General features: G+C 43.2%; 1 protein-coding gene across 1 annotated transcript; it reads right to left on the bottom strand.

Annotated features, from left to right (window-relative positions):
* Window positions 1–10,476: 10,476 nt before the first annotated feature.
* LOC142791600 (acetylcholinesterase-like) lies at window positions 10,477–15,807 on the bottom strand. The gene is made up of 3 exons (XM_075885508.1): window positions 15,665–15,807; window positions 11,398–12,897; window positions 10,477–10,855 (listed from the first exon to the last, which is right to left on the bottom strand). Exons 1-3 carry the CDS (start codon window positions 15,679–15,681, stop codon window positions 10,717–10,719), a joined length of 1,656 nt encoding a protein of 551 aa, XP_075741623.1. The 5' UTR covers window positions 15,682–15,807; the 3' UTR covers window positions 10,477–10,716.
* Window positions 15,808–18,923: the final 3,116 nt, after the last annotated feature.

Below are 18,923 nucleotides of genomic sequence, written 5' to 3'. Positions count from 1 at the left end.
AAGCCTTATGGCAGCAAAATTACTACCATATAGTATACGGCTCAATCACCCACCTAAGTGTTTTTGCTTTACATACTGTGTAGTGTACCAGTACATATGTATCCAGGCACATTGGTGAGGAGAACAGTGGTGCTCAAACTGCAATCGCGACCTATTTCATCCGTGTCATGCGATCTAGAAACTTCCGCATAAGCTTTCCTCGTTTTATGACTATGCCTAGACAGATTGACGTTAGATGTGCTCATATCACAAGCTTTAGGCGAGAAACGGTTACTTAAAGTCGAATACAACGTGTGTTCTAGTTTTGTTATTTCCGCTTTTATCGCCCAATAATGCATCGACCTTCGATTGAATATGAATAATGTAATTTTTCACTCAACGTTCATTACTACACACATTAAGATTTTGCTCTGTACAAAGCTGAAAATAATCACTAAACAAAGTTCATATTCTATATGTGTGAAGCCCTGTACTATTTGCGTCAAAAGGTCGTCGTGGAGTGTAATTACATTTTATTATCAAACATCATCATCATCATCATCAGCCCGACTACGGCCACTGCAGGGCAAAGCTGTCTTCCATAATCCTCCAATCAACCCGGTCTTGTGCTTTCTGTTGCCACGCCACACTAGCGAACTCTTTAGTCTCACCGGCTCACCTAACTTTCTGTATCCCTTTTATGCGTTTGCCTTCTCTGAGAATCCAGTCAGTTACCCTTAATTACCAGCGGTTATCCTGCCTACGTGCTGCGTGCCCAGCCCATGTCCATTTCTTCTTGATTTCAACTATGATATTCTTAACCACGGTTTGTTCCCTGACCCACTCTGCTTTGTTCTTGTCCCTCAAGGTTTCACCTATCGTTTTCCTTTTCATCACTCGCTGCTTCGTTCTCAATTTACGCTGAACGCTCTTTGTAAGCCTCCAGGTTTCTGCTCCGTTGATAAGTACTGGCATAATGCAGCTGTTATATACTTTCCTCTTGGCGGTTAGTGGCAGATTACCATTCATGATTTGAGAATGTTTGCCGAATGTGATGCACCCCACCCTCATTCTTCTAGTTATTTCACTCTCATGGTTCGGCTCTTCGATTGCTACCTGTCTTAAAAAGACATATCCCTTTACAACTTCCAGCGTCTCTCCACCTACCTCAAAGTGCTGTTTTCTGCCGAGACTGTTGCACAGTATTTTAGTTTTGTGCATATTAATATTCAGACCTACTCTTGTGATTTCCGTGTCCCGTTCTGTAATTATGAGCTGTGATTCGTCCGCTGAGTTACTCATCAAGGCAATGTCATCAGCGAATATGTAACGCTTTTAGAGTTCGAGGAAGAATAGAAATCGCTCTCCGGCTGCTGACATACACGTTGATGCGCGGACCTTGTGGAATGGTTCACAAAAGCACACAAAAAATGTTCCAGCTACCATATTGACATAGCGGAGAACCGCTAAGGACGATTTATGAGAAGTAAAATACTTCATCGGTCAGGGGTATTACATTCTGTCTTTAAGATACGTGACGCCCTACGCCGTGGCCTATTCGTAGAGCGCTGTGAAGTGTACGTAGACGCGCAGTTGTTCGTACACTGTCAACGTAAACACGCTTAGTACCAAAGCCAACGAAGACGTATAGGGTGGCAGTAGGCCTGCAACTCTCTTAAGGGTAGAGCGCCTACCTACGCTCTGGGAACAGAACATCGATAAAGCACATACAAAGCGTAGGCATAGTAATGAAATAAATGCCCTAATGACAGAAAACACAACTGAAAGTGAAGCAAAACGAGCCCTGCAGGGATTATGCGCGAAGCGTACATGTTCCGACGATGCTTACAATTGCCACAGTTGCTGATTGTGCTTCACTTAACTACAACGGGGATGAAAGCTTTGCTAAACCTTCAAACAATTCGACACTGATCTAGCTGGCAAATGCAAGACGTTATTACGAAGCGTGGATACCACATGTTAAAACACTGTTAAAAAAACATTATTCAACTTTGTTTATTGTTGTTCGTTCTATTGCTTCTGTCGTTATGGTTCCGAGCAAGTTAACTCCAGAGAGAAATTTTTTCCAGTTATTCGTTGTATAATTCTCTTACTTATTAGCAACGTAGAAAGAAAAACTTATGCGTATAACAATCAGCCGCCAAAGATGATGTGGAAGGCGTGTCCTGTTCATTATTACAGTGTTTCAATATTTCGAAAGGTTCAAAATCATACCACACTAAAAGCGCAACGTAGTTCTGAATTGTAAATACGGCCCCTTTCATTCGCACAAAGTGTATCTGACGCCTATAAGAGGCTTCATTCAGTGGGACTTCATAAACGTGCTTCATGACTTAAGATGTAATATTATAGACAGTTTTACCCGATATTTCACGTTCCTATTAACCACACTGCTTGTCGTCAATAAATCAAGAAGTTGCATTATATTTCACATACCCTTCGGTGCAGTGCATGGCTGGAAAACATGTGTCTCACCCTCTAACAAGTGGCACGCTTATATTGCAAACGCTGTACACGTTGTGGTGAATTGCATTTTTTTTTCCGTCGCCGACTTTCATCCTGCTGAATACCAAGCACGAAGTGGGCTGAGAAAAAACTTTAATTACCGGCCAACCACGTGCAAGGTAACAGGAACAGCTGCTGTCAAATGTTCAAGCTTCGTGGCCGCTGCCGAAAGGCTGTTGTGAATTTGTACCATCAGAACTATTCGCAATGTTGTTTCTTTTCTTGTTTCTTTTTCTTTCTATTGCACTTCCAGGTACCAAACATATACGAATATGGAACTTCAGTGTTTGCATTCGGTTATGTTCTCGTTACCAAACCAAATGCGCTTCCCGGGCTCCTTAAAATTGCGAAGCATTTCTTTGCTGTTCAAAGACACTTTGACAGTTTCTATCTATCTATCTATCTATCTATCTATCTATCTATCTATCTATCTATCTATCTATCTATCTATCTATCTATATATCTATCTATCTATCTATCTATCTATCTATCTATCTACTTACGTCCAAATGTTCTCGTGTTCGCCTCCTCATGATATACCAAAATTAGCTTAAGAGAATATGAGTTTATGTCAAAAAGGATTTATGGGTCATGAAGTGACTATCATGAAGTGTATGACTTGTATCACGTGAAACCTTTCATTTGCGTGTGGTGCATAACCGCATGCAATAGCCTGTGAAATGCGGGTATGTACCACACGTGATTAACTGTCTATATTAACGAGTGAGGGTGGGTTAGGACTAAAACACCTTTATCTAAGGCAAATAGTGTCCCGATTGTACTTTTTTCGAGACAATTCCCGTCCTGTAATCCGTTCCTTCTTGCAGGTTACACTTGTTGATTCTTTACCAGATTTAATTTTTTCATCCAGCTTCTCCGAACGCCCATGCTTGTGGGGATTCATGCAGGAAGTTTACCTCGCAGTTCAGTTCATTAAAGCTCGCTTTTCTGTAAAATACCTGTACAAAGTATCGCGCAAGGTGATGTATAAAGACCTACTGAGTGCACTCTTCCCACCTCCATTGTACCGTTCACTGTACTCCAATCTTCCAGGTCACGATGTGTTGAAGCGAGTGCGCAAAATGTACATTCCACCGAATTCAAAAACATTCTTCTATAAACTCCACTCTGAAACATTGACGGAAAACACATGGTTAGAAAGAAAAGGTATTTTCATTCCGTCTATTAACTGCCGTCTATGTGATGTGCCGGAAACGATTGAACATTGCTTTGTTAGTTGCAAAGATGCCATACTATTTTGGGATGTCTTTCAGCGAGCACTGAAAAAACGTTTCGTCATTAATTCTCACACAATACGTTATCTTCTACCAGCAACGGTTGATGAAGTACCATATGATATGTTTTTCCTCATGGGTTCGCACAGCTTGTGGAAGACACGAATGCAAGACCGCAATGCAGAACCCACCACCTCTTCAAGCGCACACTTCATTCAAATGGCTATCCACCTAAAAAACATTTACGACGAGCTAGACTTTAGACCGGACTGGTACTCCGTCTTAGAGAACTGCTTGACCTCACCCCTTTTTTGTTTGTATAACACGATGTGAAGAACTCTCCATGTGAGGAACTCGCGCTGTGTTAGCCATTTAGTGTTTATGAGTAACGCTTGAACGCTTACTTTCGCGATTTGATTGTACTTTTGTTCGCTTGATTTTGTCTTTATTGCCCAAGTACTTTAATAAATACCATGAAAAAAAAACGAACCGCGAGAACAGACTTGGACACTTTAGCGCGGCAGCGTTAAGAGGCCGTGTCACAGAAAATTCATTGCCGGCGTCGGTAGTGTTGCTGCAAAGGGAAAAACCCCGAAAAGGTGGATTCACACGAGGGTACGGAGGAGGAATTTTCGCAGCGGATGGCGCATCACGTGACGTGCGCGTCATCGAAACGTGTCGACCTCGCTTCATCCGCTCTCCTCCGCTCGCGGCACGGATGGAAATGTGCCGCCACTATTTCGATCCCTCCGTTTGGCGGGCGTCTGCTCTTGATCAAGAGTATTCAGCGTCGAATCTGTCAACACAGGTCGGATTGACATGGGTAAGAAGCAGGTAGCCGGCTTAAAAAGCACTCGGTGACAACTTTTCTTGGCATTGAAGGGAAAGCTACGGAGCTGACGGAGCTGTACACGTAGCACTACGTGAAGTAGTCCGTTTTGTCGCGCGTCTCGTAACGCCGTGGAAAGGGGCGGGGGCGCACCATCAGCGTTTCATGTAGACGCATATGCCGCTTAGCGTTTGAGGAGGGGAGGAGGAGGAAAAACCTTTATTGATGCTGGCTGTGCCAGGTAGCCCTTATCCCCACCGGGCTGGTGGACATCCCTAGTCCGGGACGTCATTAGTCGAGGCCGCCACCCGAGCCCGCTGCACTAGAGCTCGCTGTTCCTCTAGTGTGGAGCTATTGAGTAGGGTCGTCTCCCAGTCCTCTTTGGTGGGGTTGGGAAAGGGGGTTAATTTTGGGTTCATTTGGCAGGCCCAGACCATATGGTAAGTGTTGGCCACTTCCCCACAGTACTGGCACTGCCCAATTATTTTAGGGTCATAATATTTTAGTATGGCTGGACAGAGCAGCGTATTTGTCTGTAGGCGCCGCAGGATGCGCTCCTCCGTTTTCGAGAGTCCCTTCGCCGGTGCGGGATACAAGCGGCGTTGCTCAATGTAGTATTCTTTGATTTCTCGAAACCGTGTTAAAGGTGTGGGACGTTCAGGTCTATCAGGGGAACGGGGAGTTTCACGGGAAGTAAGCACGCGGGCCGCTGCATGTCCAGCCTCGTTACCCTGTAGACCCTGGTGTCCCGGAGTCCATATAAGACGTTTTGGGATAGGATCGCGGTTCCTGATGCTGAATTTTAAAAGTCTATTAGCCAAAGGAGAGATTTCTCCTGCAAGATAGCTCTCGCAGGCTCTTCGAGAGTATGTAACTATTTGTTTTGAGTTTGGATGGGATACTGCCAGTGCAATGGCCACCTCCTCCGCTTTACTTGAGCTTGTGGCTTTGAAAGTGAGGCCGTCCACCTGCGTTCCTTGATGTATTACCGCCGCCATGTAGTATCCCCTAGGTGACGGCCCGGCTACATCGACGTAATAGACCCCATTACGGGAGCCAAGCCGTTGTTCAAGTGCCTCAGCGCGCGCTTGCCTTCTACCCTGGTGCGCCTCCCTGGTCATATTGCGGGGAAGCGGGGACACCCAGAGTTTTGTTCTCCAAAGTTCAGTAATACGCTCCGCATTTTTGATTTCGCATTTGTGCCGGATCAAGAGGCGGTCCAGTAGGCGCCTCCCGGGGGGCGTCTGTGTAAGACGCGTATATTGATTTGTGAGGTGGGCTTCTTGGAGCTCTTGTATAGAGTTAAAGACTCCCAATGCAGAGAGTTTCTGATTTGAAGTGCTGATGGGTAAATCAAGTGCGCGCTTAATTACTTTCCTAAGAATAGCATCGACTCTGTTCTCTTCGTGTTTAGTCATTCGTAAGTACGGTATTGAATATAGAATCCTGCTAGTTACAAAAGCATTGGCGAGCCGAATCGCGTCCCTTCCTCGTAGCCCCCCACGCTTGTTTGACACTCGGCGGATCATGTGCCCTACCTGTTCTCCAATTTTCCGTAGCTTGTCTAGCGTGGTGCTGTTTTTCGTTCTGTTGTGAATCAGAAGGCCAAGGATTCGTAGTTCTGAAACCTCTCGTATTGTTGGCGTTTGAGGAGCACGTAAAAAGGCGGGACTTTCTCACGCCTTCAAGAACACGCTACCACAACAAATAAATTGAAAGAAATACAAATATATTAATGTTTTCAGCTGCGTCCTGTCTCAATTAGCTCCACGTACAAAACAAAGGCGGAACATTTATATTTAACGTTAAAAATACGGATGCCACTTTGGCACTACCATCACTGGTGGTAGGCTGCCAGTGATTTGGCTTCGTAGCTTTCCCTTCAGTGCTAATAAATGTCGAGGGTATGCACGAGGATTCCGCGAGCGTAGCTCCGGCTGTGTGCATGTGACGGGTCCGCTGCTGCGCCGGATTAAACTAATGACGTGGTGACAATTTTGTCAGCGGAGCTTCGGGATTTCGCCCTCGCGTGTGAATCTAGCTAAAAGCGCGAGGAGTCAAGGCCTTACATGACGTATCCGTCGCAGCGGATCAGCGCGAGGCATTTTGTCGCAGCGTCGCAGCCTCTGCGAAGCCGCTCTCTCTCTGTCTCTCTCTCTCTCTCCATATGGAGAACGGTTCGACGCCACGTCAAAAAGGCACGTGCCGACGCGCTGCAACGGATACGTGGGGTTAAGCCTAAGTGAACAAAAGAAACAATACTACGAAGGGAACAAAAGAAACAGCGTTCCTGGCTCGGCGTGGCGAGTTAACGCAATATCCCCCCCGCCATTATTGCGTTACGCAATGATGGCGGGGTGGATATTTGGTTTGGTAACGGGGGGTTGTGTGCTCGAGGCGGCGTTTCGATAAGTGAACTCGTCTTCTTCGAGGCTACAAGACAAGTCCCACCTGTCGAAACACCGGGGTTCGAGAACACCACCCCTGTTTACGGAATATTTCATAGCCAGCTTTCATCTTCCCCTTCCTGCAATGCCTAGTAGGATACAAAATAGAAAGACTGAAAAGCGTGCGTGATTGAAACAACTTTTAGGTCCACAATAGACGTGAGTAAACTCATCGTTACCTGGCTAAGGCCATTAGGAGGCTGTCAGATTAAACCTGACAGCCCTCGCGCGGGCCCTCTGGATTTCCAGGATCAGATATCTCCTGTTGAGCATTAATGATTGTCTTTTTTTTCTAATCAAATCAAAGTTAATTTACATCGTCAAAGATGAGTGAGCTTGGGCGAAAAGAGAGAGAGTGCTCTTGAGTAAAGCCTGAGTCCCCTTCTAAAGGCGTGCGGTAGAGACACGCAGGTGTGTCAACCAGTATGTTACATATAAGAAAACTAAGTATCATCTCCAATTCTGTCATCGAGCCAGCGCGAATTTAATCACAATAATCAACTTATAAGCTACGTACATAAACAAAAAGTAAAGGTTCTGACAATCGAAACATTGTTTGATACAAATAATTACCATCATGAAGATACATAAATGTATAAATAAGCACTAGAACTCGATCACTAAACTTACTTTTTTTAATTGATTGGTTCAAAGCAACAGAACAATAAAAACGAAAAAAACAATAGAAATGGGACATTCCTTTTCAGGTACAGCATTTATATTCGCAACAACTATTTACAAGAACTGTTTTTAATATCTCTTATACTGCGTTCCTCTCGTTACATTTTGCTAGTGTTGAGCAAGTAAAGCAAACAATTACCGTAACAATTGTGGTCCATGTTCGGTTCTGCAAAAAGTGATGTCACAAAGGTCTTCTTTTTAAATGAAACAGAACGGAGTGTCCTTTAAGATTAGAGAGATTTATTTAAACAGGCTTTTCATGTTTTTAAAGCTAGTTTCTAGCCATAAAATTTATGTAGAGGGACAACGTAAAAAACTATATATATATATATATATATATATATATATATATATACGGGAAAGAAGTGTATACATAAGGGCTCGTTTTTTCGTGTTTTGACACAATAATAATAAGATCTAACAGACAATAATGCCAAGGAAGGTATAGAGGAAGTTATTAGAACAAATGTAATGTAAATAAGAAGAAAGAAAAGTGCGTGAAAAAATAACTTGCCGTGAGCAGGAATCGAACCTACGACTTTCGAATTACGCGTTCGATGCTCTCGGCAAGAGCAAGCTGTCCCAGGAGACAAAAAACCTCATTAAAAAGCATCAAAGCATGACAGTCTCTAGTACAACAGACAAAATAGAACTGGCAGAGCTGTCTAAGTTGATTAATAAGCGTAAGGTATCCTATCTAAGAAGGTATAACATGGAGAGAATTGAACACGCTCTGAAAAACGGAGGAAGCGTCAAAGCAGTGAAGACGAAACTTGGGATAGGCAGAGATCAGATGTATGCACTAAGGAACAAAGGAGGCAAAATAACTACCAATATAGATAGGATAGTTAAAAAAGCGGAGGAGTTTTACAGAGACCTGTACAGTAGCCGGGACAACCCCGGCCTTAATACCATAAGAACTAGCAGTAACCCAGATGACACCCCACCAGTAATGATAGACGAAGTCAGAAAAGCCTTGGAGAGCATGAAAAGAGGTAAAGGTGCTTGTGAGGACCAGGTAACATCAGATCTCCTGAAAGATGGAGGACAGATTGTGTTAGAAAAACTAGCCACCCTGTTTACGAGGTGCCTCCTGACGGGAAGAGTACCAGAGTGTTCGAAGAATGCTAGCATCATCTTAATACATAAGAAAGGAGATGACAAGGACTTGAAAAATTACAGGCCGATCAGGTTGCTCTCTGTAGTATACAAGCTATTAAATGGTAATTGCTAACAGAGTAAAGAAAACATTAGAATTCAATCAACCAAAGGAACAAGCAGGATTCCGAACAGGCTACACAACAATCGACCACATTCATACAATCAATCAAGTAATAGAGAAATTCTCAGAATAGTGGACACCACTACACATAGCCTCCATAGATTACGAGAAGGCGTTTGATTCAGTAGAAATATCAGCAGTCATGCAGACACTGTTGAATCAGGGCGTCGATGAAGTATATATAAACATCCTGGAAGAAATATACAGGGGACCAACTGCTACCATAGTGCTTCATAAAGAAAGCAACAGAATACCAATCAAGAAGGGTGTAAGGCAGGGGGACACAATCTCCCCAATGTTATTTACCACGTGCTTACAGGAGGTTTTCATAGGCCTAGAATAGAAACAGTTGGGGATAAGAGTTAATGGAGAGTACCTTGCGCTTCACTGATGACATTGCATTGCTGAGTTACTCAGGGGACAAATTACAACTCATGATTATGGAGCTAGACAATGAAAGCAAAAAGGTGGGTCTTAAAATGAATCTGCAGAAAACGAGAGTAATGTACAACAACCTCGGAAAAGAGCAGTGCTTCGAGCTAGGTAATAGTGCACTTCAAGTTGTAAAAGACTATGTCTACTTAGTGCAGGTAATAACCGCGGAGCCGAACCACGAGATTGAAGTAACTAGAAGAATAAGAATGGGGTGGAGCATATTTGGCAAGCACTCCCAAATCATGACAGGTAGATTGCCACTATCTCTCAAGAGGAAGGTATATAACAGCTGCATCTTGCCGGTACTTAGCTACGGAGCAGAAACCTTGAGACTTACAAAGAGGGTTCAGCTTAAATTGAGGACGACGGAGCGAGCAATGGAAAGAAAAATGGTAGGTGTAACCTTAAGAGACAAGAAGAGAGCAGAGTGGATTAGGGAACAAACGGGTGTTAAGGATATCATAGTTGAAATCAAGAAGAGGAAATGGACATGGGCCGGGCATGTGGCACGTAGACAGGTTAACCGCTGGTCATTAAGGGTAACTAACTGGATTCCAAGAGAAGGTAAGCGGGTTAGGTGAGGCAGAAGGGTAGGTGGGCAGATGAGATTAAGAAGGTTGCGAGTATAAATTGGCAGCAGCAAGCACACGACCGAGTTTACTGGCAGAACATGGGAGAGGCCTTTGTCCAGCAGTGGACGTAGTCAGGCTGATAAGATATATATATATATATATATATATATATATATATATATATATATATATATATATATATATATATATATATATATATATATATATATATATATATATATATATATATATATATATATTTATATTTATATTTATATATATATATATATATATATATATATATATATATATATATATATATATATGTGTGTGTGTGTGTGTGTGTGTCTCAACCACATTTCGAATTTAGCTGTCATCTTTCCATAAAAGGAGGGTCATACTCAAAAACACAAAGAATGTGAAATGACAATTATAAAAATTGTCGATTAAATATTAACAATTTGGGCAATCATTTTCATGAGACTTAGTATCGTCGGGGTATTTCTTTTATTTCTCTGAAAATTGTACTAAAGAGCTATCTATGTCTTGAATGCTCTTTTGACAATAGGTCCAATATTTTTGTTAAAGTGCACCTGTCTATCCTAACCAAGTAGTTTTTTTTTACCAAAGTGGTTTTTCGAGAAGCATTACTTTTACTAATCTGTAAAGGCATTTTATATCCGTGGTGCAGGTGCCATGACCACGCAGCTGAGTTCACATGGTCATAATTCTAAAGCTTTCTCCATACGTCGCACGCATCGCCATCATAAAATTTTCTCATCTCGTAGTTCCCTGGCTCCAGCCACATGAAGTAGGGCTCTTCAGCCGAGAATGGCGTCCATCGTGTGCCGTTGGGTGCAGTCGGTTTACTGCGCAAAAGAATATTGATGAGGGGACGATGACGCTACATTGACAGTCGTGAAAGACATGCAGAGGACGCTCAAGTCATTTAATTTAACTCATGCCCCCCCCCCTCCACTTCTTTGACCGTTGCTTTAACTTGATAACAGAAAGTTTAATGTGTCTTTGCTATTTTTATCTATTTCGCTTATGACATTCCCCTCGACGTCACCGTCAATATGCAGTATTTGCTGTTCACCATGTACTGTGCCAATAACAATGATCACCTAACGGTAAGACCACTAAATGCACATCTGAGCCAAATTCATAGACTGTCACAGCAGTGCCTTAATCAAAATTACCGACAAACAGAAATTGGTGGTGGAGAAGTGTGCTTTCGCTAGTATAGGGCACCCAGAATTTGGTCACGTTGAACAACCTCAGGAGCTAAAATTTATTCCTTAGTAAAACTGCATGTTTGATAATATGCATGGTATGATTACGAAATCTAACACTATAGAAGAATATTCATGAAAGAGGCTGTCATAAATGTAAAGCGCCGCGTACTTACCCGTTCTGAGCAAATGAAGCCAGCATCCTCATGGCCTCTGCGCTAACCTGTCGGTCTTCTTCATCGTAATTGACGAAGTCCAAGAGGGGTATTCCAAAGAAGTATGGAATCTCCTGCATATGTATCACTTTAGTCCATTTAGGGAGCGTCGACTTCTGAGATCGATGTGAGAATACCATGCCGTAAACTTGACCGTTTCTCGCCGAGAAATTTTCAACAAACACCCTGCTGGAACAGTAAAAGTGACACTTTCCGACAAAGTCTGCCGCTTCCTGCCTAAACGCTGCCTTGTCTGTCACTCGTGAATTTTCCAAGTACTGGAGCCCCACAGGGAAAATACTGCTTTTGACAAATTCTCCTAGCACAGCAATGATGGCTGGTATGAATTCCTCCCAATCGTACCCCGAAAGGTCGTCCTGCAAGAGCTTCTTGTCGGGTTGCATAACGAAGGCAAACACGCCTTCATTTTCTACTACTGAAACCATCGCATCTACGACACGAAAAAAGCCCTTTTCGGTAGCTAAAGAAGGCATATAGGGCACAAATTCAGTGCTGAAGGTTGGCAGAAATGCAAACATATTCGGCGACGTGACATTTTCCGTAGCTTCAGTAACGTCACTTGCAGATGACTTTCGAAGGCACTGCAGCACTTCATCCGGACTGGTGTTCAGGTTCTGTAAATGATTCGCACAGCCGAGCACTTCGGCAACATCATTACCAGTTTGCATGCTTTCGGCAATGGAGTCGACGTCCATATCTGTGCTTTCAGTGCCGCTCATAAACAACGCTCGGTGAAATAGACCAGCGCTAAAGGGTGACATGAGATGCAGGTGGATAGCCATAGAACCGGAGCTCTCGCCGAACAGTGTCACAAGTTCGGGATCTCCTCCAAAAGTTCTGATGTTTCGCTGAACCCATTCCATCACCATCAGCTGGTCCCACAGGCCGACGTTTCCTGGAGCCCCTTCGTGGTTGGCGTCGAAAAACCCAAACATTCCTGAGCGAAAATTACAAGACACGACAACCACATTGTTAAGTGCTGTCAATGGGGCAGCATTGTACCGGGTCTCATACGCCGAGCCTAGTTTGAAAATTCCGCCGTAAAACCACACTAAGACAGGCAGGTTCATTGCATTTGATGCATGCGGTGCCCACACGTTTAGATGTAGGCAGTCCTCGGAGAGAGCTGTGGGGATATCGAAAATCCAGGGAACCCTCGGTTGCATGCAGGAATCTTTGGCGGTTGTTGCGTCGTAAACACCTTCCCATGGTGATACCGGCTGAGGCTTCCGGAACCGCAGTTCTTCGACGGGGGGAGCAGCGAACGGAATTCCGAGGAATACGTCTACGTCCCTTCCAAGAACGTTTTCGCGTAGGCCACGGACTTTTCCTTCCGTGGTGGTGACGACAACATAATCATCTGACAGTACAGTAGGCATAAGAAGGGTCAATAAAAATGCAGCTGTCGACGTGTACATGGTCCACTTGCTTGAACGGGTGCTGTGGGTAAAAAAAAGACCTGATATAATATTTTTAGGAACTGTGGTCACAAGTTTCGTTTACTGTGATCCTTATACTCTGTTGAACGACTATTGTGGAGTTTCAAATGGTGCTGCATGCAGTGCCAGTTATCCAAGCCAACAGTAAGGCCAATGCATGTGCTTTGACGCTTGATGCTCCTCTACTTTATATGGGAATGGGCGCCAAATTTCCACAGCCTTACTAGTACCATACAAAGAGGGGCGAAGTTTATATATAATAATAAATCACTGGCCAGTTGGAATACCCCATTCACTTTCCTGGTGAGCACATTGCATTAATAAGCACCGCGTGATATTTCTGGTTGGATGCTCTGAATATTAGTACAAGCGTGATCATACCGTAAAAGTGCAGAACATCTCAATGCCCACAAAACTTAGTTTCCCCTAGCTTACTTGATGCACGTGGGATATACAATACTCTTTCCCCTCCTAGCAGTTTTCGTAATAGCTTATGCGTTAACGTTAATTAACATAGCGGAAATTGCAGAAGAAACATTGACTCCACACCGTTCGTGAATTTACCTTTTATGACGTTCAGACTATAGAAAGAAAAAATGTGAATCAGACCATATGCATTAATAAGGAGCAAATATTTCTTCTAGCTGTCACTAAGGTAAAAAAAAAACATTGAAACTCGCGTATGGCTACCTCAAAAGAAAAAGCAACACCGCCTAGATAACCTGCCGAATGCTGTAATAAAATTGCTTCTTATAGGCTCTAGGGTTCGCAATTTCGCGATAACTCACAACTGCAAACTTTCCATTGAAACCAGTTTTGAATTTCCGTTTCAATGAGGATTAATTCGCGGATGAGAGAGAAAATACACCAGCATAGGTGAGCGCAGATTTCCAAATGTGCTCAAATGCCGCCATCTTGGACTAACAACGTTGCAGTTTGGTACTCGTATCAAATAAACAAATAAGTGCTACGGCGAACTCACCCGAACGAAATCACTTTGCCGGTACATTCAACGTTTCATGACCATGCTCATTTCATATTGTGACATAGAAAATCTACAAAACAAACCCTTATCAGTCTGAGATAGCGGCCCCCATGAGTCTAAACGGAAATCGTGAAGCAAGTTTGATTTCAACACTCTCCCCCCCCCCCTTAACTTCCGTTGGTCGGAAACGTCGAGTTGGCATGAGGAAGCAAACAATACCGTCGGTCTGACAAGCGATATTTGCTTTTATTCGCAGAAGGTAGCAACCATGGTTAATGGGGAAACAGAGGGTATGAAATGGGAGATTTCGTGCTCTGCGCGAACACACAATAAGGTAATATTATTCCTCATAAACTGCTGCAGCGCACAAATAGCCTTTCATATCTTCAACATACTCTGTAAATGTCGAGTCACTGTAATGATGGTGGTTATGAATTAACTTAAAATGTTCTTCTAAACGTCGAGTTGGCTTGGTGCGGTATTTAAAAGGATTAAAGTGGATGCTTGGGCGTGTTCGTATTACATGGCGGATACAAAAACATTGCAAAATACAGGGAGCAATACAAAAAAAGTCCCCGCATTTCCACGTAGTGATTTCTGATCAGTGGTCGAAGCTCTGGAGGTAAACCGTGCATCCTTTGTACATTTTGCCCACTCTTATCATGATACTAAGATGTGTTCTAGTGGGATCATATATATACACTATATGCACAACGTGTAAATTTTTACATAATACTACAGTATACTAAGCCCTCCGCACACATTGTTAACCAGCAAAAGCTCAAGCGTGAGGATACGGTGTTTAGTAGTGGGTTCAATACGACGTGTCACTGAAGCGTTTCACAATTACTAGTTACATTTTCGTGCTTCTTAATGGGATTCAACAGAGCTTTCACTCGGGTTTACCACATTGTTTTTTTTTTCACATGCCGCTCATTGTGTCTCCCATGTTCATGGTCATACAGGAATGTAATGAGGGGTGGTATTTCTCGAACAACAGGCGGTCACAGATGTCGCAATCGAAGCCAATGTTCCGCTGGAGAAATTCCCACCGCAAGCCGCCTTCACTCCGGCGAACGCGCTCCTCCAATCAGCACATTGACGACGCGACGCTGCGTTGCTGTAAGCGTCTGACATCGACAGTCAACTCGGCGGGTAGGCCTCAAGAGAAACTGTTACGTGCCGGCTCAGTGCCACGGCTGCGACGACGTCGCTCACGACGTAGCCAATCGCGCGCGTGCTTCGTAACGACGTAACTTATAACACAGCCAATCGAGACCACTCATGACAGCGATGCCGGATGGATGTTCGTTTCTCCTAGTCGTATACAAGTTACACTGTAAAGAACAACAGCGCTTTTGTTTGTGCGTTCACTTTTTTCCCGCGCTCAGTCTTTTGCGCTGTTCCATCCGCTAAAATGATTACTTCTGCTGTTGAGTGCAACTACACGAAAAGCGTTTGATACTCTCCTCAGGTCTCCAGGTACCGCATAACGGTGCAGCAGTCGTTCGAAGACCTCAAAAAGTATTCTTTCACCAAGAAATCTTATACGCGTCAGTTGGCAAATGACTTGGGACGTTATTGTGTTGCCGTTTTTAGTCCACAGAGTTTAGCGGATTATCGCTCAAGATTTTTTATTGCTTGTTTAATTCTTTATCTCTTTACTTACGTTATTTCACTAATTCTTCCAAGAAAATGTCACTCCTTGAATAGTCTAGCATAATATTAGTGCCGCTTTGGGAAAAAGTATTCATGTAGAAAAAACGAGTAATTGCGTACTCACCTTAAAGTTAGATGCATGTTTACGTTGTAAGTAGATTGCTTGTTGACATTTGCCAGCGTTCGTTTAGCTTTTCTTTTTTCTTTCTGTGTAGTTCGTTGCACCACTGCGAGATTTACGACCACTACTGCTATTCGTTGCTCCCTTTTTGTTGCATATATTTATTTGCCTCCCGAACCACGAAACAACTTCATACCAGTGCTACGCGTAAAAGGAAACTGGCTTTGCCGGTCAAGTATTTATATGCATGGCATACAGCTCATGCTGCACCGGCATGCAAGGAATGTGAAAGGCTTTTCTTTTGTAAATTTAATGCACTGTCATTTCGAAAGCCGAATAGATAGCGGCTATTTCATACCATAGGACAACTGAATAATACTGCACACGATATAAACTTGCACAAAAAAAAAAATAAAGCGGGACTAGTATGTAACAGAGTTCGTTAACAAGACTGTCATGATGACTAACCGGTGAAAATCGCTAACTGATCCTTCTGTTCATCGTTCATCTGCGAGTCCGCAGAAATTGTTACTCGTAATCTTGATTCATCTGTATGAGTATCCTGATTTATTTTGATTAATGTGTAATTTGTGTGCTCACTAAACATTATAATTCTTAGTTCTAATGGCGTTCTTTTATGATGCGACCTGCCCAACCCTCAACAAAGTTTTTGCACATCCTTTCACCAGTTACTGCTACGTCCCCTGGTTTTTGTACACTCTTCACGCTCTTAAATGTTGTCTTTCAATTAGATATATACTACCATATGGTCAAGGCACGTGATAAATTCAGTGCCGCTTATATGCGGTAAATCACACATGAAAGCGACAATAAAGTGTGCAAGCATGTCATTTTTCTTACTTCGATTTCTGCAGAGCGGAAATACACTTGGAATTTGGAGAAGCTGTTGGTGGCTCGTTCCATCGCACACAAAAATTGGAGGACGCTCGAGACTCACCTCAAGAGTGAAACACGATATCATCGTCGGGCCCCTTTCGCATCACTTTCTATATCAGTAGCCTCGCTTTGATTATCGAAGAACACCTCGACCATGCGGCAAAGAAGGCTCTACGACTAACATTATTATATTTAAAACTCTCATACTAATCACTGCAAGTACAACTGTGAAGTGCCACCACAATTCTTCTTTTTGAGAATGAGCGAAGGGCCACTAAACGCGTCGGTAAGGCAACACGTGAGTTTACGCTCGCTTTGTGGATGCTTTTTTTTTTCGGATAGTGATAAAACATGTCGGAGTGCTTTGTAATGGGTGGGTCTTTAAACCCTAGCTCATTGCGCAAATCCCATGTTTTAATGTCAGGCGGCATTTGGCGCTTCTGACACGAAAAAATACATGAGTTAAGGACACACCTCCTATGACAATCGTGTAGGGTTCTTTTCAAAAAGCATCTGCAAGAAATCTCTTGGTTCCGCGTTAAAATAGCTGCTTGCTGCGCAGAATGACGGAATTTATTTCTGACTCAAACCAAACTGTTTATTATTTTTTGACACGAAAGTGTTTTATGCCAGTATCCACTAACCTTTCAGTCACATATTTCCGTCACGAATATGATGCTAATAGAAGGCACACAAATAAACTAGAAAAAAAAACTTGCAGCAAAAGTTACCACCACTGTAAATTCAATCCATGGCATTTCAATTTACGGTGATACGCTCCCGGCACTGTGCCAACAACGCCACTGGCATTATTTTTTTTATTGGCAGTCCTCCACATCTGTCAAAGCACAATAACTATGAGAAAAATGCACACCAGCAAAATACACATTATTGGCTGACAACTAGCTACTATTACACTATTGGTGTACTTTTAAAATTCCTTGAGTGCTGTCAATGATACGCCGCTGGTCAGCAACTTACAGGATTTTGCAATTTCAACACTTCCAGATTCCACTACGTACAACGACTAAAGTAAACACGAGGTGGTCTCGCGTCCGGGTAACAATGGTACTCACCATGCTCGAGTTCCACAAACCGGGGAGGCTAACAAGTGTAATATGATCGTACTGAAGTTCATCATCATCCTCTATGGCGAAAACCTGCAGGGCCGTGAGGATCTATGGGTAGCTTCTATTTCAACGCTTTTTGTGCAGTGTTCCAGAAGTAGAGCCCTTCCCAATGCATTGGTAGATGGCGGCACAGGCATTTTTTGAAACCTCCTTAAAACGTCCGCCCATTAGTCTCTCTAGTACACGGGACTCAACTGTACACTCATGAGTACAGTACACCCTTGAGCCTCTACAGAACACATGAAGCTCGGTAGCTGAGCTGTAGCATCAACAGCGATAGATATGAAGAGTAGTTAGTTACTGTAAATGATACTAAGATATTCTGCATTTTGCGCATTAAAGTCATATTTGCGAGAGTCAACTGCGGGAACTTGGATCAATTTACGCTGCGCTTTATAGTCAGCTTGCGACCATATATGTATTGTAACAGGGTCGTAACTTGGCCGAAGAGAGCAAATAGTATGTCATGAGACAAAACTGTTTAATCGTATTTGTGGCTGGTAAACAGAGACTTAGATTACAGCAATATACACCGGCACTGAGAGCGGCAAAGGGAGCGTCGACCTTCCATCAACTGATCATCGTTGGGACGCGCCGTCTTTTATACATCACGCGTTGAAATTTCCAGCCTAGTCACTCGTGGTCCCGCAAGTTCTGGAATAAGCTTGAGTGTTGGCGTCACGCAAAATCTCGACAAAATCATCTACTACTATCCTGAAGCTTCTAGAACGTGGCAGGCGTGGTTCGCTCTCAGCGTCAGTGAATGTTTTCGCAGGTGATAACTGAACACGGTGGAAGTAAAAGGAGAAAAACGCGTAGCAACATACTTGATTGCTATGTGTGCAAGCTATAATACGATACGCTAGATTTAACTTTACGTAGACGAAGTGTTCGAACGCTTCAACCTCTTCTCTCACTTATCTTCTTTGCGGGCTTTCTAAAACCCGTGAAGTTCTAGCTGATAATTGTGTCTGTCAGGTTTATTCATTTATTTATTTGTTCGTTTGTTTGTTTGCTTGAAGCCGAACTATCCTTGCTGTTGACAAAGAATACTAAAATGTAGGTAGTGGCATGGTTATGATGTCAACGTATCCCACACGTAGAAATTATATTTAAAAGAACCCGGTCTTCGTTAGTCACATGCAGTGTGACAGAAAGTGAATTAGTTTACCAGAGTTCCGGGTACTTTGGTGTTGTGCTCGTTGTTTCGCGTCCCATAGCAACAAACAAGACGC

The sequence above is a fragment of the Rhipicephalus microplus genome, unplaced genomic scaffold, assembly GCF_043290135.1.
Source record: "Rhipicephalus microplus isolate Deutch F79 unplaced genomic scaffold, USDA_Rmic scaffold_176, whole genome shotgun sequence".
Classification (NCBI taxonomy): domain Eukaryota; kingdom Metazoa; phylum Arthropoda; class Arachnida; order Ixodida; family Ixodidae; genus Rhipicephalus; species Rhipicephalus microplus.
This window is presented reverse-complemented; position numbering and strand designations above follow the sequence as displayed.